The sequence below is a fragment of the Nilaparvata lugens genome, chromosome X (assembly GCF_014356525.2).
Source record: "Nilaparvata lugens isolate BPH chromosome X, ASM1435652v1, whole genome shotgun sequence".
NCBI lineage: Eukaryota > Metazoa > Arthropoda > Insecta > Hemiptera > Delphacidae > Nilaparvata > Nilaparvata lugens.
In genome coordinates, this window is record NC_052518.1 from 1195978 (window position 1) to 1221242 (window position 25265).

A 25265-nucleotide genomic window follows, 5' to 3' on the forward strand; every position below is an offset into this window, starting at 1 on the left:
GAAGCTTCTTTCATTCAATTAATTTGTTCATATAACATTGATGATTAGAGTTTTTGTATGAATTATGGTTTATGATATTTCAAGCCATCATTCATTTGAAACCACTTTACTGAATATACTTAAAAAAAAACTAACAATTTTATCCACAAATTTATTCTCAATAATTGTTACTAGCCAACATGATATCTTTTTCATGATGAAACATGAATGTATGTATTTCTCCGTGACCGTTGGTGTGGATGGTATGGCGTCAGTATAAGTTGTAGATGGATTTTATGCATTCTGTTTGGAATTGTGATTAATCTAATGTTATAATGGATGCAAACTTTATGGATTTTGCTAGGTGAGTTCTGTATTTATTCGTAGTTTATTAATTGTTTAAATGATAGTGCAAAGTTTCCTCCAACTTATACGGTACTTCATCTTGTTTAGGTCGTAGTGGTGATCCGCCATGATTTTATACAGCTATGTGAATATGATGTAAATAAACCTTGTTACGGCTTATTTACTTTTATACAACGTTTATTCGATTTAAAAGTCAAAATAATCTAAATAAAGTTGAATTGACGCGCAATTATAACAAATCTGATTTTGATCTTCAACTTTATTCTTAGTTCTCAAGACACTTGCATTGAGTGGGTATCGTAGGCTGAACAATAACATTGTAAGTTATTATTTATGTATAGTTCAACGATTCAAGTAGACTATACATTTCATTTATAGTTTTTCAGGGTTGAAATTTTGACATATTCTTTATAATTTATTTTTTGAAATAGCATTCTGTTTGATCTCGGTTATAAAAGTAACTTAGCTAACCTTGTCTAACGCACAGAAAGACATGCGTTATTCTTTAGGCTGAAACTATACGGTTCAGTTGAAAATATTTATTTCAACATCATTTAGTTTTAGGATTCGAACGAATCTATTATGTACCTGCAAAATTCCCATCTTATATTCTATCTAATATTCATGAATTTTTGATCAACTTAACTTCTTAATGGGTAACTGGGTTTTGATTATGATCATAGTAAATTGAAAGGAATATCTCTATAAACATTTAGTTAATTTTAGTTCGATCGCAGATCACTGTTGTTCACTTATTTGATAGTTCAGGTTTAGAATCTATGCTAACAGCCAATAGAATTATTGTTGTTGTCAAATGTACCGTACCTAACATTCATTAATTATGCCATTTTCGAATCCACTCTTCCGTGTCTTATCAAAGATTCAGATATTGTCTCTGTCAGGAGCAATTTAATGTTTGAAGTAGTGAAAATTGAGAATATGATTAGGCTGTTGTTGTAATGGTAGGTGCAAATATTAATCTATATTACTAATATTTTTCATAATAAGGCACGCTTGCAGCTCTTTATAGTCTTGATGCCGGTCAAACTAATTATTGTTAGATTCTAACCTATAAACGAGTAACCTCTAACCTAAATTGCGTAAATGGGGATTCGAGAATCACGTTATTCGTCATCTACATGCCTACGTGATTTAAATTTTTATAGGTTGAAATCGACAGATGAGTTTTAGCATAGCCACCTCTAATACAAGGCCGCGGCCTACGATATTGCAACGTCGCAGTGTAGGCCTACAATCTAATACATGATTGGTGAAAAAGATCAGCTGGTATTTTTTTAAATCTTTTTCACTAATCATGTATTAGTTCTAGGCCTACCCTGCGACGTTGCAACATCGTAGGCCGCGGCCTTGTATTAGAGGTGGCTATGGTTTTAGGCGTATACTATACGTAAATATACGCTCGTATGCTCTGAATTTTTTCGCTTGTTAGCCGGATGCATTTTCTATCATGAGGTAAACTAGCTTACACGAGCGGAATAGACACTCCCCATGCATTCTGAAGATGCGTTCGAAATGAATTCAGTGCGTCAGACGCACTTATAGTTAAGGCGTAAGCGTCTGGACTATGTTTTACATAGCTTTTTCCCTGCTTCTAACTTACTGTGGAAGTAAAATGCCCTTAGGGATTTGGATCAGCGCTCCTGGGTTAGAATAACCTATGAATTTACTGCTACAGCACTCTAAGATTAATATAATAAGTTATGAGTATTTACCTCATTTGTTTTCCTATAATCATAATATAATTCATTGGTTTATTTATTCAGTTAGTTGTTTGGATTCTCACAAAACAGTGACTGTTAAAGTAACCGGTACAGAGAGAATAATATTCCCATATTTTCTAATAGGACTATTCATATTCGCTAGGCCGTGCTGAGTGGGAACAATCAGAATTCATTGACGTTATATTTTAATTTTACTTTCACTGTCACTGGCGTATGGGAATCCAGATTAATCCGTGGTTTATCAATCAATATCAGTATTGTCTTGCTTAAATAGCGCCTCGATTTTTACCTCTGTTGGGAACTTGAGATAACATAAGTTCTGGTTTATATTTATTGATGTCTACTGTTTGATCAATGTCACCAAAATGCTAACATTCAAATGGTAACTCTAGCTATATCTAAGCTTCGCACTGTAATATATTTTTATGAAAGTTTATGTTGAATTTTCAGAATGGGAAATTTTGACGATTGCCCCATTCTAAACAGATTTTAGTCAACGGCAACTCAAATTTTCATTTCCCAAAGTGTTGATAACATGTATTTTGTTGATCATGAAAATGTGAATTTTATGATTCATGAATAGTTTATTTCACTTTTTTATTATTGTGGTTATAACTTTCGTATGGCTATAATATGACTCATATTCGTGTTATATTTAAATTCTGTGTTTTCTTCTTGATGAATCCTCCCCCACTTGAGTTGTATTTGATGTAAGTTCGTTTAAAAATGAAAAATCAAGCAATCACTAGACAATTCAAAAAAGTAAAACTATCTGGATGGTTTATTAGAGAATCACTTGAAAATTTAATTTAATAAAAGAGAAAGTGAAGAAACCGAAGGATAAGATACGAAACTATAATGAAAAAAGATGAGGAACAAAAATATACAATAATTGTATTGCAATTACAGTAATGCATTATTTGTCTCTGATAAAGCTGTCTGCATATCAGAACTGTTTGAATGTTTATTCTTTGGAAAGGATTTATAAATGAATGTTTTCATTGAAAAAATGACTACTGTGGCTTTTGGAGAATTGTTGTATAGAAAATGGCTTTAGTCTGCACTTGAAAATTCAGTCTGTTGTAATTTATACTGGACCACTTTTGTAGGAAAGAGGGATTCATCAGTAGAGGATTTGTTAGATCCTTCCACTGAACGATCGACCACAATTTGGTAAGTTTTCAGATTCTCTCAGATTCATTTCTAATCATGCGAATGAATCCTCATTGAATCGTTGGTCTTCATTTATCCATGTGATAGAAGAAAGGGCTAGGTTACATGCAGTTTAAATATTAATAGTCTATATAATTGCAAGTTAAGACAATTTATTTAGTAAGAATTCAAGTCTGTTATAAGCGAAATATCTATCAGACATAATCATGAATAATTGCATTAGGCTATTTAATGTATAATAATATCGAGTGACCTGGCTGGCTCAGGCCTGGTGTCAGAGATTTCAGGTCGCACCTGATCAATTTATTTGGTAAGAATTTAAGTCTGTTATACGCTAAATATCTATCAGGCATAATTAATTATATTATTTGATAATATATAATAATAATATCGAGTGACCTGGCTGGCTCAGGTCTGGTGTCAGAGATTTCATGGCGTCCAACATGACCTAACGACTGTTATTAAGCAGCCGGTACCAACGGCTTAACATGTCCATCCGAAGCACGGTAGTGGCTTGAGAAAAATATCTTAATATATATTTTATTAGATCGTATAATAATATTGCGATAGTTTCTAGGCTTAGGCCCATGTAAACAAAACACTTTCAACTATAAATGCAAGAAAAAATACAAAATAATCTTGTAGCTAAAGTAAAGTAATAACATAGAGAAACAGTAGCGTAAATAGATATCCCATGGTATAGGGCATTTATGTCGCAACTTTTACTGTTATCTCGAGCCGATTATTGTCGATTTTTACTGTTTTGACTGGGTAAGAGTGTATAAACGGCACAATATGAGATACTACCAGCGTCATAAAGCTTCACGGAAAAGAAATAAGTGGACTATTGGCTTGAGATAACAGTAAAAGTTTCGACATAAACGCCCTATACCATGGGATATCTACTTATGCTATTGTTTCTCTATGGTAATAATAATGATAATACGACAAAAATATAATATTAAGTACAGTATTACTGCCAAGCATATCACACTGGATTGCGAGAGCCCAGGGGCAAGGAGAAGGGTTCTGTTTGGCTGCAAGCAACCAGGTGAAGAATGAGATGTTAGGATTGGGAAAAACTCCTGGATCTTGTAAAGATCACAGGTAATGGTTTGCCTAACTAGCGTACTTGGGAACACAATAAGCTCCGGTTGACGTGTGAGGTTCTTTGGATCCTTGAATCCGTCCCTAAAATAATAATAAGTACAGTATTAATAAACGAAATTATGGTGAGAAAATAATAATGAAGAAAGGTAGGTATACTTATAGGATGAGAAGAGGTGTTGTTGATGTTTTCCCCCTAATAAAATGAAGTGGTAGTGAGTTCCACAATTGCGAATCTATAACTAAAAAATACCGTTGAATTTTTATTTATTTATGCATTGATAGATACAATATTCTTGAGGTGTCTGCCATATGAATCTTTGGGATCGGGGGCGCGACAGTCGAGACCGACGACAGTCGAGGCCTGCGACAGTAGAGGACTGTTTTCCAGTCCTCTACGGTCGTAGGCCTCGACTGTCGGGAGTGTACGAAAATTGAAGAGTCCTCTACTGTCACCCAATGCAGGTGACATTTGAGGCCTCTTTTTCAGGAGTCCTCAACCGTCGCAGGTCTCGACTGTCGGGGCTGTACAAAAATTAGAGAGGCCTCAACTGTCGCCTAGCGCAGGCGACATTTGAGGCCTCTTTTTCAGGAGTCCTCTACCGTCGCTGGCCTCGAATGTCGCAGGTCTCGACTGTCGGGCCTGTACAAAAATTAGAGAGTCGCTTGCAACAGACGACAGTTGAGGACACATCCTACTGCGATATCAGACTGTACCTGTACTAATGGGTCAATAGTGCATCTTTATCTAGTGTATAATAGATGTTATGGAATACATCCATACTAATTGATTGATTAATTGGTAAATATATACTAATTAAATGATAATTCTTTTGGTGCTGTCTGCCATTCTGGAGAGCCTAGCGCAGGCGACAGTTGAGGCCTCTTTTTCAGGAGTTCTCTACGGTCGCAGGTCTCGACTGTCTGGGGCTGTACAAAAATTAGAGAGGCCTCAACTGTCGCCTTACGCAGGCGACATTTGAGGCCTCTTTTTCAGGAGTCCTCAACCGTCGCAGGTCTCGACTGTCGGGGCTGTACAAAACTTAGAGAGGCCTCAACTGTCGCCTAACGCAGGCGACATTTGAGGCCTCTTTTTCAGGAGTCCTCAACCGTCGCAGGTCTCGACTGTCGGGGCTGTACAAAAATTAGAGAGGCATCAACTGTCGCCTTACGCAGGCGACATTTGAGGCCTCTTTTTCAGGAGTCCTCTACCGTCGCTGGTCTCGACTGTCGCAGGACTCTTCTGTCGTTTGCCTCGTTTGACATCGACCCTTTGGGATCGAGCGGCTCGGGAGTGAACATCAGCGAGGAGGATGAAGCTATTTTTCAAGTAGTCTGGGCCATAACTTTTCACTGTTGAGCTGGATTCGCACCACAACAGTGACAGTGAACAGTGAAAATATAATTCCCATACGTTCCAATGGGATTATTCATACTAACTTGGCCGGGCTGAGTCTGAATAGTCCAATTAGAACTCTAGGGAATTATATTTTCACTGTCACTGTTGTGTGACAACCCAGCTTTAGAAGATAAGCGATAGAGAGAATAATGAATTCCCCCCGTTGCTTCTATTTTATCCAAAGTTAACAATGTAGTGTTTAAGTTAAAGTTTTATTCTAAGTCATTGACCAGCGCTGCTGGATAGACTGTAGTAGTTATAAGGTCGTGTAGCATCAAAACTGAAGCGGACTTTAAACTAGCACCTGTATATCGTATAGGTTTTGGGTTGAGCTTGCAATTCTTGGTCATCTATCAGTTTCCGAAGCATCAATGGTCTTCGAATTATTAGCTAAAAGTCGTGATACGTCACTATAATAGACACGATAATACTGTTAATTTGGAGCTCCATAAAGTAACACTCTTTCCATTCTAACACCTTACAAGTTTCTTTATAAATATTAATTTGATTATTATTTTAAATTGTTGTAGTGTGTCATCGGAGAACCAGTCCTCTCAGAGCTGCCACATTTGCTCACTGGCAAATGGGATGCAGCAATGACTTTAACATCTATGGACTCAAGTCGATTCTGAACTTTATAATGGATTTGAAGAACACACAGTCGCTGATTGTTCGTGAACCTGAGGATATTCTTCCCGTAAGTACCAATTTCTTCAATTATTATTTATTTATGGAGACATCAGGTATATTTTATGGAAACCCATTTTCTCGTTGACTCAGGAATTAAATTAATTTGAACCACATAAGCGTACTGCTTTTATAAATATTATTTTTTCCATGTTTCAGCGTTTGGAAACGACTATTCTCGATCGCAAGAAACAGTACGTCGATAAAATCGAAGTACTGTTAGCATCATGGGAGCATGTATCGACTTACCTGATAGGTGCAACACCCGAACTGATAGACAAGCTGATAAGTTTCATTTACAGGTAACATAAATATTCCTCAAAAAGTCATAAAACAGTATTACTTGAACGACTGAAAGTTTATCGACTTTTTTATGATCGATTTTATTGTCTTGCTATTTCTATTTTAAGTTTCTCGACTAATTTATTTCTATTTTATTGTCTGGGAGTTTATCGATCTGAACGTTTCTCGACTATTTTATTAATTCATTTACTCATTAGTCTACATCAAGTGCAACAGCAGTGGCCAAAAATTTGAACCAATAAATTTTTAATAAACTCAAGCCCGAACAAAATAGGTATTAACTTGAGAACCAGCAGTATTACAAAATACCAAAATTTGAAAAGTTATAAGTTCAACAGATTTTTGAAAATAAATACAGTACATCAGAAAAAACGAATGAATTAGAATGTGACTGTCTTGCGTCTATTGTTATAATAGCGGTCCACGTTATAATAGCAGTGGAGAAAGACAACAGCGTTGCCGATACTCAGCCCTCTCACCGCCTTCCATAGAGGATAGCTGATACCGGTATATCTGATTTAATATTAAGTGTTCAGTCTTGTTTAAAATAATCATTTATTTATTTATGTATTCAACAGATATTTTTACGTTGAATTTTTCATGTGTTTCCATTATAATGTAGTGTTAGTATGCAATGGGTCTTGCAAGATCTGGCAATACATTGTCATTTGTGTTAAACAGAAATAAATACTCTAAAAGTAACATTGTTTGTGTAAACAGTAATAAATACTCTAAAAAGTAAAATTGGTTCATTAATATTGTTTGTGAAAACAGTAATAAATGCTCTGAAAGTAATATTGTTTCGTTAATTTTTTGTGAAAACAGAAATAAATACTTTGAAAGTAACATTGTTTTATTTGTGATTGTAGGCACACGCTGCATATGATACTGAAAGTTGAGTGGAAGCGAATGAACAAGGCCATCAAAACCCATCTGATGGTCACAGTGACAAGATGTCAACGTGAACTGGACAGAAGGAATATAAATGGCCTTTGTATTGCACTCTGCAATAATCTCATCAGCATCATGAATGACCCCTGGGACATAAAAACATTGACTGATATCATTCAGGGCAACCAGCATACCTATCAAGAAGGTAAGTTTCTATTTTTCTCATAATAACAGCAAAGATAAAATCCCTGTTGCAGGTACGTCTATCATATTTAACAGCCGTTAAGTAACATAGTCGGGGGCGCGACAGTCGAGACCGACGACAGTCGAGGCCTGCGACAGTAGAGGACTGTTTTCCAGTCCTCTACGGTCGTAGGCCTCGACTGTCGGGAGTGTACGAAAATTGAAAAGTTATCTACTGTCGCCTAACGCAGGCGACATTTGAGGCCTTTTTTTCAGGAGTCCTCAACCGTCGCAGGTCTCGACTGTCGGGGCTGTACAAAAATTAGAGAGGCCTCAACTGTCGCCTAACGCAGGCGACATTTGAGGCCTCTTTTTCAGGAGTCCTCTACCGTCGCTGGCCTCGAATGTCGCAGGTCTCTACCGTCGCTGGTCTCGACTGTCGCAGGACTCTTCTGTCGTTTGCCTCGTTTGACATCGGCCCACATAGTCTACCGGAATCAAAGCCAAGAGAGGCAATGATCGAGCCGGATGACAGTTCGTCGTTTAAGGCTGTGCAAAGGCAAAAAATAAACTTTCTACTGATTATATTTTTCGAAGTTTTTCGATTTGTAGTCGAAAATATTTTACATCTACTTGAATCAACACAACTTGAAAAAGGGTCTACATTGGTATAGTGGTTTCAAGTTCCTGTTCTTCTGAACATGACTTCAAGTTTGCAAAATACAAGCATTTTATAAGCCTACAAACTTGAATTCAAGAAAACTTGACTAATTGACTAATGTAAACGCCCCTTTACGGACCAAACAAGCTTGCATATCCATGCATTTCCATTATCATCATTGGATTCAACTCAAAAGCTATCAACAGCACAACACTTCCGTCCTGTCGCAAGTACATCTATCAAATTTAACCGAGATTAAGGCTGTGCAAAGGCTAAAAATAAATTTTCTACTGATTATATTTTTCGAAGTTTTTCGATTTGTATATCATCAAGCTATCAAAATGAAAAAGTTTTCTCAGGAAAACTTTTTTTCGAACATTACTTTTTGAGATATGAGGGCCTAAAGTTTACATTTTTGGGACATTTCAAATTCGCTAAGAGATCATGCCATGAGATTCAGAGAAAAAATTCTTCATGGTATTGTTGATTGATTAAAAAAATTCTGAAAATTAAAATTTTTGAGAAAGTTATTCAATTTACTAAAAATAACTCAAGTTGAGTTATTATTGGTCATTTTTGGTAAGTTTAATAACTTTCTCAAAAATTGATATTTTCGAAAAAATGTTTTATTCAATCAACAATACCATGAAGAATTTATCCTCTAAAATCGGATGGATTTATCTCTAACCGTATTTGAAATGTTCTGTCCCAAAAATTTGAACTTTAGGCGCTCATATCTCAAAATGTAATGTTCGGAAAAAATGTTTTCCTGAGAAAACTTTTTCATTTTGATAGCTTGATGATATACAAATCGAAAAATATAATCTGTAGAAAGTTTATTTCTAGCTTTCGCACAGCCTTAATCTCGGTTAAATTTGATGGATATACCTGCGACAGGACCGAAGTGTTGTGCTGTTGATAGCTTTTGAGTTGAATCCAATGATGATAATGGAGATGCATGGATATGCAAGCTTGTTTGGTCCGTAAAGGGGCGTTTACATTAGTCAAGTTTTCTTGAATTCAAGTTTGTAGGCTTATAAAATGCTTGTATTTTGCAAACTTGAAGTCATGTTTACAAGAACATAAAATTGAATCCACTATACCAATGTAGACCCGTTTCCAAGGTTTGTTGATTCAAGTAGATGTAAAATATTTTTGACTTTCAGATTCATCTTTAATCTTGAAGTTACAATCCAACCTACAAATTAGATAAAAACAGTATTGTTGTAAGTCAATATAGGATGTATAAAAACAACTAAATAGAAAAGTATGATGAAAGGAAAGTCATATTGTGAAATGCAATAAGGTACAATAACTAAAATATTTTATTTATTAAAATATTCTACTGCACTTTGATTGCTGTTCTCAACTTTTACAGTTTTACTCACCATTTTTTCTTACTTCTTTCAGTACAAAAATATTTTACCAGTGAAAACGGGGTTCTAATCGTGATGAGGATAGAGGCTCTTGTAGATTCGAAATGTGAAGACTTTGCTCTACGGCTGGCAGATACCTGTCAACTATTTTTGAAAACTGAGAAAGCCAAGGAATCGAACAATAATGCTTCTATGGAGGAAGTCAACGAGCAGATCTTGGCAACATACCAACTTGATCTAATCATCGATCTCTACCTCACGCTGTTGTCTCGTTGTGGGAAGAACTCTGATCTGAAATCCGTAGTAAGTAGGCAATATTTCAGACAATCTAACAATTATGTTTTTCATTCATAAATGGATTGGTTGAAGAATTATTTAGAAATTGAGATTTACTCAAAATTATTCAAATTAATGTATAAAATTGTAAGAAATTTAAAATTATTTTATGTATTTGATAATTTTTAAGTGAATTATTTTATATTATGTAGGCTTACTCATCTATTTCACTATCCATGACGAACTGCAAGTTAATAATCCGTTTTGAACTATTTTCGACAACACTACAGTATAATTTTTGAATATAAGTTATTAAAAACTAGTACTCACTTGTGAAGCTGATTAGAAATTAGACTGTAGTGTCGTCGAAAGTAGTTCCAAACGGATTATCTTATGTATTGTTTCTGTATTATTTTCGAGGCAATAAATTTGATTTTATGCAATTATTTTACGTATTTCTTCTGAAACTCTAAAGATGTTCGTAATTATTTGTTACAGTTTCAGAATTATAACCTGACGGAGGGTGTTGACCTGCTTCGCCGGTTTCGTAATCGCAAATGCGGATTTGGTTTGAGTGCAAAGCTGTGGAAGAATTATAAAAAGATAGTCGAAATCGGTTCCTGTGTATTCTTGACTAACGCCTTCCTCCAACCGATCGAACAAATTGAAAATTGCAATATTTTGGAAGCGCTTATCACAGAGTGGCTCACTTTTCAAAACGGCAGCCATTTGGAGGATGTTATTAAAAAGCTAGTCTACTCGGCACTGTCTTCTCAGCACATCTATACGTTCTGCCAAGTCTTGATAAAGCATGTAAGTCAAATCCATCAACTCATCAACATAGAGGCAATCCCATTAAATTTAATTAAAAAATGTATTTATTCAGATTCAAATAGGTTTATTTCCAAAAAGTCCAATCTACTAATATAATCTACAACAACAAGACTTAACCTATTTCGGACTATGTTTTTTAACCCTATATAAATTTGGGAGAGGAATTGCACAAGGTTACCGTATGTTTTATCTCCCTATCATTTTAATGATGTACTTATTGTATGAATCAATCAAAGAATATTGATAATAAGTTACATAGTATTATGTAATTTATAGTTGCAGAGTATGAACAGAAAATCATTTTTCTCGATGTGTGTTACTATAGAGAGGTCCATTTTATAATGGCAGTATTTGATCTTGTTCTACAATATCTAAGTTGAATAGCAACATTGGTGTTGCTATCCTTGTCTATCATTCGACCAGGCAAATAGCGCTATCCTTTTCTCGCTCCGCAAAATTGCCAGAACTTGGTAAAAATATAATTAATAACCATAATATTTCATCTCAATTATGAGAATTTCTTAGTCAATCATTAAAAAACTCTGTTTCTCCTCCATGCACACGGACTTGTCGTCCAAGCATAGAGTTATATTCATTTACTTTTTACTTGTTTTTTATATTAATGTTACAAACTAATGTATCGTCTTTACTTTGTTTTTACATACTATGTAATGTATAAAGTTTTTGAATAAAATGAATTGAGGATATGGAATATTGCCATTTCAGACAGATTTCCTGGACTTGAATAATTAATTTCATCATAGCTCCAGTACAAAAATAATATATAAATTGAAAGTAACAATAAAACGTGAAACTTGGATACAACCCCCATTATATTGGCCCTCATTACTATACTAGTACAACTGTCCCTCGATAATCCGCCACTTTTTAATGCGACGTAATCGGTAGTTCGACACGCTGCCGGCAGCAACATGCATCTCCCTCCCTCCGCTCCGGCCGGAAGCAAAACCTTGTATACAAAAAATTGTATATTTTACTTTAATTTATTTCTGTATTTCTTTTAAAAACTTACATGTACTGTCATTTTGTATCCTGGTTTTAATAAATTACATGTACCTTTACTGTTTCTTCCTTTTATTTAACTTCATTGTGTTCAAATACATAAAGAATAAAACATCTTTGATATTTTTGGTAATCGGACATTTTCGGTAATCAACACTCTCTCAGTCCCTTAACTGTCGGATTATCAAGGGGCAGCTGTATTCTACCTAAAAATGTTTTGAGTGAGAGAATGGTGCTTTATAAGATAATTTTGTGATAAAGACAACTTCACTTGACTAATCAGGTTTACTTTTTTGTTTCAGTTTGGCACGACGTTGAAACCGTTTTGCATCGAACTATTCGTGATAGCGCTAACTGTCAACATGAACGAAGTCGAGACCCAGAGAGACAAAAATGACAAGGAGAAAGTTAAAGAAACAGAGATACAACTAGCGAATGGTTATCTGCTTTTGGCAGATTTGTTTCAGGATGACGTAGGCATTAGTCGGGAATGTGTATTGACTGCGTTTTCATTGAACCCTACCAAATCAAGCCTGGAACGAATCAAAAGTTTGGCAGTGGCTTGTGGTAAGTGCACCGATAAGACACCAAGTGACCAGCAGCATCCAACCTGCACTGACTGCTCTTCCCAAACAGACAGCAAATGTTCAAAATGCAGCTCCAGCTCAATAAATGCAAGTCTTCCAGATAATAGTACAAAGAAAGAACGAACCCTCGATGCATTAATACGTATCAAAGGCAAATCGGTGACTGAATCAACCAACTACGATGTGCTATCTGCTCCGAGTCAAGTGTTGGATGCCGAATCCCTTGGTCTCTCCGTCGTATTGTGCAATGACCTGGCAACGGTGATAAGCAGTCCTCGCTACCAAATGTTGAACTGGGTCCTAGATTGGCCCGAACTTCTCTCCATCTGTGAGTCGTATCTAGAGTCGAACGGTGAAATGAAAAATCAAACCAAAGAGTTGAAATTCCTCAATATAGACTACAATATTTTCAAAGATTGGCCTGAAGAAGTTGACAGTGATATGTATTGTGGAATAGAAAAAGGCTATGAACAATGCATCGAGCCAAATGATGAGTATTATGTGCCTCCTCCAATTATTACTAAGAAAATTGATTCCGATTCATCAGAATCGTTAATGACCGGCAAACCGAAGAAGAAGCGGCCAAGAGTAACAAAAAATTCCACCGATGTTACCCAAACTAAAAGGAAGAGAAAACCTAGAACTGTTGCGTTGAAAGATGAAGCAGTTCCTCTTAATGTGTCAGATGCAGATACAGCAACTCAAGATAGTATTCTAAATACCGATAGTTTGGGTAGTGATGGCTTTCAACCTAATCAAGTAAAAACGAATCTCAAGGCTCCAAGAGTTGTCAAAAGAAAAGCTCAGAGGAAGCCTAAAAAAGTTCAAAGTCAAGAACTGACCAATGCAGTTAACAGCCAAGAACAAACCAATCAAGTTAACCAAGAACTGACCAATGAAAGTAGCATTTGTAGCATTGGCAGCGATTTTTCAAATAATGAAGAACTCTTGACCAGTTTCGTAAGCACGCCAAACAACATCTCTCTACTCAGAAAAGTTACTGATCCTTTTGTATTGAATGTCAAGGCTCCAAAAGCTGTCAAAGCTCCGCGGAAGGCCAAAGAAGTTCATAGTCGAGAACTGACCAATGAAGTTAACGGCCAACAACTGACCAATGAAAGTAGCATTGGCAGTGATTTGTCAAATAATGACGAATTCTTGACCAGTTTTGTAAGCACGCCAAACAACATCTCCCTACTCAAAAAAGTCAGTGATCCTTTTGTGTTGAAAACACTGCGGATGTTTCGTCGAACGCCCACTCACCAGGTCTCTCCCATGACCTCCGATGATCCTGAACCCTTCTTCAATATGAACAATAATTTCAAACCGATCGAAAATATATCTCGTACGCTTGGAAATGGACAAACACCACCAATTCGACCGCATTTCAACAACCAAAAGTCCAAAGCTTTGCCGCACACTAGACTCAAATCCAAATTTGATGACAACTTCATGCAAAAAAATGATGAGAATTGTCTAAATGGCAAAAACGTCTCAACTGACCTGATCACTCGAGACAACTTGTGTAAAACAGTACCTGGCTTGAATTCGTTGGATATGATAATTCCCAATATAATGCAGCCCACCGTTCAAATTGTTCAGCTTCCTGATAACTGGAATCAGGCAAATAGTTCTCAAAGTTCCGAAGTTGTATCATCACTTCAACAGACTAATTCAACAACAACCAGTGACCAGAATAAATCAAACACATCATCATCGACAAGTACAAATACAGGTGATGCAGCATCAGCTGATGTGCAGAGCGGTGCAGCGCAATCAACATCATCCAGCAGTTCGGAACAAACTCAAACCATCAATCAATCTGTGCCTAGTGCTTTTACTCAGGTTGTATCAACCGCTAAAGCATCGCAAACCTCGAATCGACAATCTAGAGTATCGCAAACCAGTATGACGGCAACCGTGACTTCAAGTGAGCCCAGTCACGTGCACACAGCTGTGTCAAAGCCCACTACAACGATGACTTCAGCATCTGTTAACACTGTGAATACGGGCCAGTATGAACCACTTTCAAAAAACGCATCTCCAAGCAATAAATCAAACTCACATCAGCAAACTTCAGTCTCTTCAAACCTCGATCCTACTAAAGCTAAAATGCTCGCTATGGCAAAGGATTCATTGTCGAATAAGCCCTCTCTACGCAAACAAATCAATCGTTCTATAGAAGGCAGAATACTGAGTATTGTAGAATCAATAAAGGAAAGAAAACCTAATTCAACTGATGATGGTAAAAGTGCTACTTCGTCGAATGAATCGGACATTCCAAGATTAATACCTTGTACAAAAGATTCTATGACGAATAGTTCTGGAGAAGTTCGAAGTACCAATGAAGTGTGCATACATGTACAGGCCTCAGATATCGAATTTACCAACTCAAAAACAGTATCCATTGCAAAAGAATCATTGCCCAAATATTCAGAGGATGCCCGTGGATTATCTTTGGCAAATAAACCAATTTTGAGAATACAAGTACCACGCTTAGAGCATTGTTTAGAAGGAAAATTAGTTAATCTGAATGAAACTGCCAAAGATAAAAAATCAAATGTTTCTGATGAAAAAAACGCTAGCTCAGTGACTACTCCATTGCAAGTCTTCACATCAGATCGCGAAAACCAAATTTCCAAATCCAGATTACTGGCCATTGCAAAAGACTTAATTCCTGGTAATTTTGTGTCGGAAGACAGTCGAAATTCCAGTACACCTGGCAAAGCAAATTTTCGACTTCAAGTAAAAAGTTGGAAGGACTTAGAGGGAAAACCAGTCAATGACACTGCTAACCAAAAGTCTGATTCTTCTGAACAAGTTGGATGTAGCCAGATTGCAAGTTTGCCAAAATTCCAGCAAGCATTTGGCAAAACCATGTATCAAGCTAATTCTAGTTCCATAGCTACACAAAGTAATCCGATTTGTGATGATGGTGAGGTGACTGAATTCTCACACACACCCGGAACATCCACTTCGGCCACACCAAATGTCTGCACTGTTCTATCTAAAGCTGTTCAAACATCAAATAAGGAGACCGAGACAAAAACAATCAAATCTAATCAAAAGAATTTACATGAAACAAACTTCAAATCTGATAATCTTAACTTGAAACTAAATCAAAGTATGAGAACAGTACAAACCGTTGTTTCAACTAACATGCAACCAACACGGATAGTTACAAGCCACAATAAAGCTCATGAAAGGCCTTCAGTGATGCAAACTACAACCAGTGTCATATTCCCTTGTAAAACTAACACAACGACAGTCGCAACAGGAGGCATCATTCATAGGAAGCCTGTGGCCATTTTGAAAACTTGCACAGCAGCTGAGAAAGCCAGCCAGACCAAATTGGACAATGAAACCAGTTCTAAAGAAACTGTCATCCACAGTAATATAAATGCTCTTCTGACCGCCGCTCTTCAGAATTCGACTTGTAGCTCGTCAGAAACCACAGCAATAACTACAGTAACATCTGGCTGCATTTCAAAGCAAATCGAGGTTGAGAAAAAGAAAATGGAAATGAGTGTTCAAACTATTCTTCCAGTTGCAAATGTACACAGAGTTGCATTACCATCTAGTATGCAAAAGAATTCTAGGAGGCAACCTGTGTTGACTCCCACCAAATATACACGATCCGTGTTGCAATTGACTAATATCAGCGCCCAAGCATCAACCAACACACCTCCAGAAACTACACATAGGTCTGTACAGTCTGTTCTCTCTCCTCCTCCTCCAACCACTGCGAATGAGCCTCTTATACCCCACAATACAATTTCGGAAACTTCTGTCAGTTCTAAGACGTTGGAACAATTGAGGGAATTCGAATCAGTTCTGGAACAAGTGACCAGTACCGGTCAAATGAAAGATAGAAGCAGCACTTCACAGCCCCTATCAGTAAATTTGGAGCCACTTCTTCAAATTGCATCTTCTTCGAGCACAACCAATTTCACAAATACTTCTAATAGTGGGTCTCCAACATCCTTTCATTCTCATGCACAATCATCAAAATCCACTAGTGTTCATGATTTACATGGCGAGAGAGTAAGTTTGACATTTATTGGCCAGACTCCAGGCTTATCTGCCATATCTGATGAGAAAATAACTTCGAGGACCCCCATTGTGTTGGTTCAAAACTGCAGTGGTCTCTTAGCATCTCCTGCTGCTAGCTCTTCCTCCGCAAGTCCAGCATCTTCAATTAACTCAACCACGGCAAAGCTTTCAATAAAAACTAGCAAAACTGTGAAATCAAAGACATCAAGCAAAACTACTACTACCACCACCACTCTCAAAGTATCAACACTTCAAAAACCACAACAAAAACCACAAGAGGATGAACAAACTACACAACGAATTTATGCCATTTTGGACAAGTATGCTGAACAACTGAGGAATTCTCCAGAACTAAAAAACAAACCAGCTCCTAGAAGGCGTTCAAATCCTCCAACCAATCCAAGTCCGACTTCCAAGCGAAAGAAATCCACTCAAACCAAATCAAAAATGTCCTCTCAACAAGCGTCTTGTTCATCATTGAGTCCAGGATCTGAAGATTTGCGAACGATGGGAAGTGAAGATAGCTCAAATGGAGTGAGTCAAATCTCTCAGGTTTTGAATTCTCCTCAAAGCAGGTTGGATGAGCCATCAACGCCGACTGGTGGTGATATATCTTCAGAGACATCCGAATCCCTTGATTCTAAAGAGTCCAGAGTACAACATAGAGTGGTTCTTACCGATTCTTCTGTTCAGAATAGAGCAGTGATTGTTCAAGACAATATGCAGCCAACTGTGATCAATGTTGAGGGAGCCAAAGTGCTCACTAGAAAGCAGGTAGTTGTTGGGGGAACTACAGCAATGCCTTTGATTTCTCTCTCCAATGTGCCTGCTGGTACAGTGAGTACAGTGAGACAAGTTCTGTTTCCTGTACATTCCGAAGGGAGGCTAGTCGTCGCTAAAGTGCCAACTTACAAGTACAAGATCGTACCTGGCTCGCCACTGTTAACGTTCCAGCCAATGTGTGTCAACAAGCAAAATACTAATGTCAAACATATGAAAAATCCGGTTGGCATCACTGCTCAGAACCTGACAGGAATATCAACTGCCCAATCTGCAGTTGTGTTGCCACAAGACGCAAAATTCACTATATCGTCAGAGGGTGGTTTGGAAGGCAATATCAGCTTAGACAACACGATTCTCATCAATACCACGTCAGCTTCTTCGATCAGCTTCTTGCACCATCGATCAGTTCAGAGCAATCTGCTGACGTCAGTTGCTCAAGATGCGTCTACAGCAACATCGCAGCCACCTCGCTTAGTAACAGCCGCCACTGCCACAACTTCAACTTCAACATCCACAACATACCAAACAAATTCCAACAACCTTCTATCTATCTGTACATCAAACGTCAATCTCATGAGACAGCAAACAAATGAAAAGCGCACTGTCGACAAAATGCTGGAGACAGATCTTTCAAATGATGGATTGGACACCGTTCAAACTACTAATGACAAAAGCTGGAGTCAGAAAATTGGCTTTCGAAAACGATGCGTAGTCGTACTCATCATAGTCAAAGTCACGTTTAAATTAAATTTCGAAAAACTAGAAAATTGAACATAAAATAAAGAGAAAATAGTGTAAAGTTTCAGCTATTTTGAATTATTCAGGAATGCTTCATTTCGTCAAGGAAAAACGTTTCCAATTATAGAAATGAGAAAATAAATATTTATTTTGCTGCAACTATTTACTGCGGCCCCGTTTTGGAAAGCCAATTTTCTGACTCCAGCTGTTTAAAGTCCCGAGCTCGGAAACCGGCCCTAAATGTTCAAATACCTATTTTTTGCATAAAGCTGTATTCGCACACAACAGTGTCAGTGAATGGTGAAAATATAATTCTCATGACTTCTAATGGTATTATTCATACTCACTCGGCCGGGCTGAGTGGGAATAGTCCAATTAGAACTAATGTAAATTATATTTTCACTGTCACTGTTGTGTACGAATCCAGCTTATAATGATGTTATTGAATTCTAAAATATAAAAAATTAGATAAAAATATCTAATCGTTTAACATGTAATTTAGTATTAATTAAACACTGTTATATTATCCAGTATGTTCAATCAATGATGAAAATAGAAGAGAATAGACTTGTTAATTTTTAATGCATGCTGTCTTTAATATTTCTGTGTGATATTTTATCTTGTGACTTCAGTTGTATTTTCTGCTGAACTTGTTATATTTGTTGATGCTCATCTATTCATAAATAAAATTAATCCTACTATTCAAAGAGATTAGAAATCCATGGATATTCTTGTTCTAGCTAGAATTCAAAAATACATGAAACCAAAAATTATAAACGTGGCTCGATAGAATGGAATAAGTATAAAAGATAAAAATGGAATATCTTACTCAATAACAATGCTTTGTACAATTCTACTGTATTGAATATTTACATAAACATATTTACAAAACATATTTTATACCCATTCAATTCCAACAAGCCACTTTCTTTTTTTTGGTTTGGTGTTAGTCACTGGTTACATTCTAATCAGTGACTAAGGTGAAATATTACACATTCACAGAACAGATGCTTCCATCAATGTCATAGAATATTACTTAAATTGAACACTTTTCTACTACTATCTGGTTGTAATTTAGTGGTTACCTTAAAGGATAACAAAGTACAACAAACCTCTACTTTTTTATAGGTATTTTCGATTTCAAGCCTATAAAACACATTCGTTCGATATTGATTTATTTCATCGAAGCGGCATGTGAATGCTGTAATATCAGTACAATAAAATAATAATCTTGAGGAGCGTACAGAATTGAGTATGATCACATTGGATACGTATGTGAAACTGCACGTCTGGTCATGCATGACCAAGCGCGCAGATGAGAAACAAAATCTTGCAAGAGCACTCAAGCTGAACGCGTGCACTTTCTGGTTGCGTTCAGAGTGTGCAGCTACAGACAAGTCACAACGTGTTTCAATTGCTCAGATTTTGTTTTTCGGCTCATGCATGATCTGCACTTGTACATACAAGCATCCAACGTGATCACATCCTTGAGCCAGTTACACACACATACTTTTGGACGTACGGGTTTTTTCTGACCTTATAAATTCTACCAGATTGAATAGAACTTGACAAACACATGATCACATCATATGTTTGTCAAGTTATGTTCAATCTTATAGAATTTTTATAAGGACGGCAAAAAAATCATAAGTCCAGACATCAATGTTTTTGTAACTAGCCACAAACACGCGCATGTTGCTCTCCATCAGCTGATGCTATGCTTATTATATCTTACTGTTCCTGTACAAGTAGAGATCTAATAAGCGTGCCCGTGGCGTATCTATACGCACCTCAAGATATAGGATAAATTATAGGGATGTATAAGGAAATTTTGAAAGTTATGGCAGCTCTGTATGGTGTTTCAGGTTTATTAACAGTTGAATAATGTTCAAAATCATATTTCATCTTATTAGTTCCACTTCACTAAAATAGTTGAATTCATTTTATATTACAGATCCGAAAGTACAATCCAAAGTTGTGGACGAATTGAAATGCTTTATCCTTAAAAAAGCTTCACCAAAACATGAGACTGACGACAATGAATCTAGTGATAGCACAAGTAGTGGCAGAGCAAAACAGGAGAACCAGACCAACGACAGGAAAACTGGTGAGTCCCGCGCAGCTTCAGAAACAGCATGGCGCTACCAGCCAGGCTCGCCCAAAGCTCCAACCAATGACGATACTGAAAACGACCCAGATGCCGACTCCAACCGACGTGACAATCACGCTTCTCCTTCCCAGATACGTCGCTACCAACGTACAGGCAGCGATGTCCAGAATACCATCTACCAAATGGCATTCAGGAGGTCCGACCGAATACGAGCGACCAGGAAACCCCGGGAGCCAGTCGACACTAGGACGGTATCATCGTTAGATGGCGAGTTACGGCTTCAGAAAAGTCTTTCCGAAGAATGCGAAGATTTAGGCGTGGATGAACCGAGCACCAGTGATCTATTCCCTGAGGCTGAGTTGTTGCTAGATCCGGGGAATTCGCCTCTTGATCCATCTAGCAGAGACAGCTGTGCTCAGCTCCCGGTGTTCAATCGCAGTTTTGATGATTCCTGTTGTTCTTCATCATCGTCGCTGCCTTCAAGCAGATCGAGTCCCAAGAGACAGCGGTTGTCGCCCTCATCAGCCACCATGGATGACTCGAAACAGGGTGCATCCTGGCAGCAGCAGCATGACGAGAGACCAGCTGTGTTCACCTACTCCAGGACCCGTGTCAAGCCGAAAACTGTGTCATCTGTGACCAAAGATGCTGATGAAGTGGAAGACGATGATGAAGATGATAAGTGTATCGCTGCAACGACAACCGATGAAGAGATGATGTCGGAAGGCGACTTCCGTAATCTGCGTGTTCTGACGCCCAACGGTTTGGCCACTGTGCAGAAGACGCATGTTGACAACAAGTCGCAGACTAGGAACAGTTGCAGCAGCAACAGCAACAGCCCAAACAGCTGTAACCAACATAATAATCAGCGGCGTTCCTCTCTGAGAGGTCACGTGAAGAAGGACTGCAGTTGCTGTAACGGTGACTCCTCGCAGCCTCTGAAGCGATCCTCCCCGCCACATGACGACACAATCAATCTTATCAAGAAAAGGTAGTTTTTCTAATGTAAATTGTATATTTGCGCCACTCAGTTGTGGCATAGTTGACAATTGAAAATGACACAACCTGTAATTATCTCGTGTTATGTTGAGTTTTATAAGAATGCCGCGGAAAACTCATATTTTCCATTCCCAGCGAATCACCAAAGATCTCTCGATTAAATAATATGGATTCGTAGGTGTAGTGTATCCAAAACTAGACTATATTATTATAGATGTTTTTCATTATAAGTTTGTTTAGTATTATGTTTTTATAGCTCGCTTTGCATTCTGCAATGGCTCCTAGATTATTACGTACATCTTTTTTTATTGATAATCTCGCTTCATTCAATATTGGGCTCCACTTCCCTGCAGGGAGTTATAAGTTGATTACCTTTTTTGTTAATCAAATGTTGCAATTGATCAAATAGATATATTATGTTTCTTATCGGTCGAGTTAGACTTGAGAACTGATCTTAGAGTGTCATAGCGATTACTTTTGGGAGGAAACTTTCTATTTGGCATAGTTTTTGAATGATTTTTATCTTTGTTCAAATGAATGTGCTTTGAGTAATCTCATATCCCGTTGTTATGCAAATGACAAAACCCGGAAATGGCTTAATCGTTTTTTGAACGCAAGTCTTTTCAGTTACCATAATATGGAGCTCTTTGTAATGCCTAATTTTGCATTTACTGTACCAGGCATTATTTTCTCATCTCAATCCTAGTTTTATGTTGTAAGTTTTGGTCTGATTTATTAGTTTATGAGACGCTGAATCATGAAGCCTGTCTCTATTCTATAATGTTACTGAAAATCGTCAATTATTGTATATATTATGTAGTATGGCCATTTGTAAAATTGTGTTATTTTGTAACTAACTCAATCTAGTCTGGACTTCTTTAAGTTGCCGGTATATGATGATAATTTTGTTCAAGAGTTGTGATTTTGCACAGTTGATTAATTTTTCTTCTCTGATTCACTGGATTAGATAGTATTAGTTGATGGAAGGATTCTTGGCTCATCATTAATTATTATTCTCATTACAAAAAAATGGCTTATCTCCTATTTGTTGCTCATTAATCATATCGGTAGAAGTTTCGCATTCTTCATTTATCTATCTATTATACGCTTGGAGATAACTCCCAAAAACATGAAAAAATTTTTGGTATTATGCATACTTTATTTGCTCATTCCACTGGGGAGATAACTCCCAATTACATGAACATTTTGTTAGTTGTAGTTTGCTTACTTTATTTACTTATTATCTACTTGGAGATAACTCCCAATTACATGAAAATTTTCATGGTAGCAGTTTTACATACTTTATTCATTTATTATACACATGGTGATCAATTCAATGGATGGTATCAATTTAATGACAACTTTGATGGTATCAGTTATTCATACTTTATTCATTTATTATTCACATAGAGATAACTCCCAATTATATGAATATTGTGGTGGGAGCAGTTATGCATACTTTATTCATTTATTATTCACATGGAGATAACTCCCAATTACATGAATATTTTGGTGGGAGCAGTTATGCATACTTTATTTGCTTATTATTCACATGGACAAAAATTCCAAATACATTAAAATTTCAAATTATAATGATCTTATTGGTATCAGTTTTGCATACTTTATTCACTTATCTATTTGGAGATAACTCCCAATTACTTGAAAATCTTGTTAGTATTAGTTTGCTTATTTCATTTACTTATTATCTACTTGGAGATAACTCCCAATTCAATGAAAATTCTGATGTTAGCACTTATGCATAGTTATTCATTTATCATCCACTTGGAGATAACTCCCAATTCCATGAAAGTTTGGTAGCAGTTATGCATAATTATTCATTTATTATCCACTTGGATATAACTCCTAATTACATAAAAAAATCAAATTATTTTCTATTTTTTTATTGGTATCAGTTTTGCATACTTGATTCACTTATTATCTGGAGATATGTCCAAATTACATTACAATTTTGTTGATATCAGTTATGCAAACTCCCAATTACATGAGTATTTCAAATGATCTAAGTTGGTTATTCAGTATTATATGTTTTCTATTTCAATTAAGAATAATTGATGAGATGATTAATGTTTTTTATTTGCATCATGAATTTCCTTCTCATAATTAATTCGTTTGAAGCTTCTTGTGTAATTCAATTAAGCTCTTCTAAGAATCTGGTGATCTTTATAAAATATAAAAAAATATGAAGCTGACATATTTTGTAGTTTTTTCATTTATAGAACTTATCTATCATTTGATTATTCTTGATTGAAGGCATTTTCCCATAAGACCAGCTTTACAATTAAAGTTTAAATATTCCTTGTCATTTCCATTCATAATAATTACAAGATTTTTTATTACAAGCCCTCTTCATACGTGCCTACTAAAATTAAATTTCTTACTGTCATCTCCATTCATAATAATTATAAAAAGATCTTTATTATTATTAAAGAGGCCCTCTTCATACTTTTTTAGTAAAATATTAGTATTACTTCATTCATTATGAGCCAATTTATAATTATTATTCCTTCAATGTTGAAATGAGTAATTATCTTTATTTGTTTGGAAGAGTTAATTTTTAGTTTTTTAGTATTATTGTGTGAAAAGAGTTTTTATGTGTTGTGTGTAAGCGGATTTCTTGTACCATGTTTATTTCAAGTTTGTATTAGCCAAAGAAAAAGTAAAATGTTAATAGTGTATAACGTTAAACACCAATAAACTGTTTCAACGACGCCTTATATATTGTAAAAATTGTACATCTTATCGACTTTCACTTGTGCAATATTAAAAGAAAGTTTGTGATGGAAATTGAAATGAAAATTCTATTAATAGATATCAATATTATTATAAATTTCTTGTCATCTTTTTACGTTTTATTTTTGTACGAGTAGTAAGGTATTTCTGAAAAAGGCAAATCATGTATTACAAATTCAGAGAACATATTTAATTACATAATAACATAATTCTTACAATTAATAACATCTTGAAATTTAAAAAAGTTTCACTTATTTGATAGGTAACAATTTACCTATCTTTTTCTACTATGTTCTTGAACCTTCTGTTAGAAAACATCCGGTATATTCTCTTATTCTATATTGAAATAATTCTTACATCTATTAAATTCTACTTTCCGCTTTAGCGTAGCTCATTTTAGTTTGCCATATCTCAAATATGTTTTCAGAATCTAAACTGAGGTTGGAATCGATTGAAATATCATACTATGATTTTGTAAAAATGAAATTCATAAACTTTAAAATGTAGACGACATATCTCCTTTAATAAATATCATGTTTTGTTTATTTTGTATTTTCATTTTCCACATCTCACCTTTTTGGTTATTTCATTATTCTACTTTAATTTCCTGCTTTATTTGATTGATATTCTACCACACCCATCAGATCATTTTAGTAGTGAAATGCTTGTTGATAACGTGTAAAACTTATGATTCTTTATAATTATAAGATCTATCTTGATAAGCTTTCGGAATCGACAATACTAATCTGGTTTGAGATCCTCAAAATTCTCAATCAATCCCTCATCGACTTTGTTGTTTGTCTTACCAAAAATTAGATTGCAATTTTGCAATCGTTTTTTATGTCTAGTTCTCCTCGGTTTTTAACCTGCAATTACTCATTCTTTAGGTAAACATTTCTGCTTCGATGACTGCAAATTTTGGTAACCCAGTAAAATTGCATTTTTAGTTGGGAACCTCCGTAATCAAGTCATATACTTGAATCAATTCCTTCTTAAAATTCATCTTTTTGAGATTGACATTTTGAAGATCGTGTAGGCTATTATGCGGGCCTCTTCTGAGTTTGGAGAAGGTTTAGTTGGGAATATTAATGAACAATGTTATGTGATCTATTTAGTTTTCCATTCAACAGATTTTATATAATTATAAAAACACATATAAGGACTTCCAAAAGTTGAAAATCAAGGTAACGGACTGATTTATGGCTTCTACATACTACTTAAAATCTTAGATCACTTCATCTAGA

At 36.1% G+C, this 25265-nt stretch overlaps 1 protein-coding gene across 1 annotated transcript; it reads left to right on the forward strand.

Annotated features, from left to right (window-relative positions):
- Positions 1-209: 209 nt before the first annotated feature.
- Positions 210-24566, forward strand: LOC111045070 (serine-rich adhesin for platelets). Its single transcript, XM_039441413.1, has 8 exons — positions 210-343; positions 6297-6463; positions 6613-6755; positions 7626-7852; positions 9902-10170; positions 10642-10956; positions 12303-18155; positions 20094-24566. Exons 1-8 carry the CDS (start codon positions 319-321, stop codon positions 21264-21266), a joined length of 8172 nt encoding a protein of 2723 aa, XP_039297347.1. The 5' UTR covers positions 210-318; the 3' UTR covers positions 21267-24566.
- The last annotated feature ends 699 nt before the right edge of the window (positions 24567-25265 follow it).

Bases quoted from the DNA above. Each gene is read 5' to 3' on its own strand.
- LOC111045070 (XM_039441413.1), top strand. From the start codon at position 319: ATGCAAACTTTATGGATTTTGCTAG. The intron at 6,756-7,625 runs GTAACATAAATA...TTGTGATTGTAG, and splicing joins CTGATAAGTTTCATTTACAG to GCACACGCTGCATATGATAC. The intron at 10,171-10,641 runs GTAAGTAGGCAA...TATTTGTTACAG, and splicing joins ACTCTGATCTGAAATCCGTA to TTTCAGAATTATAACCTGAC.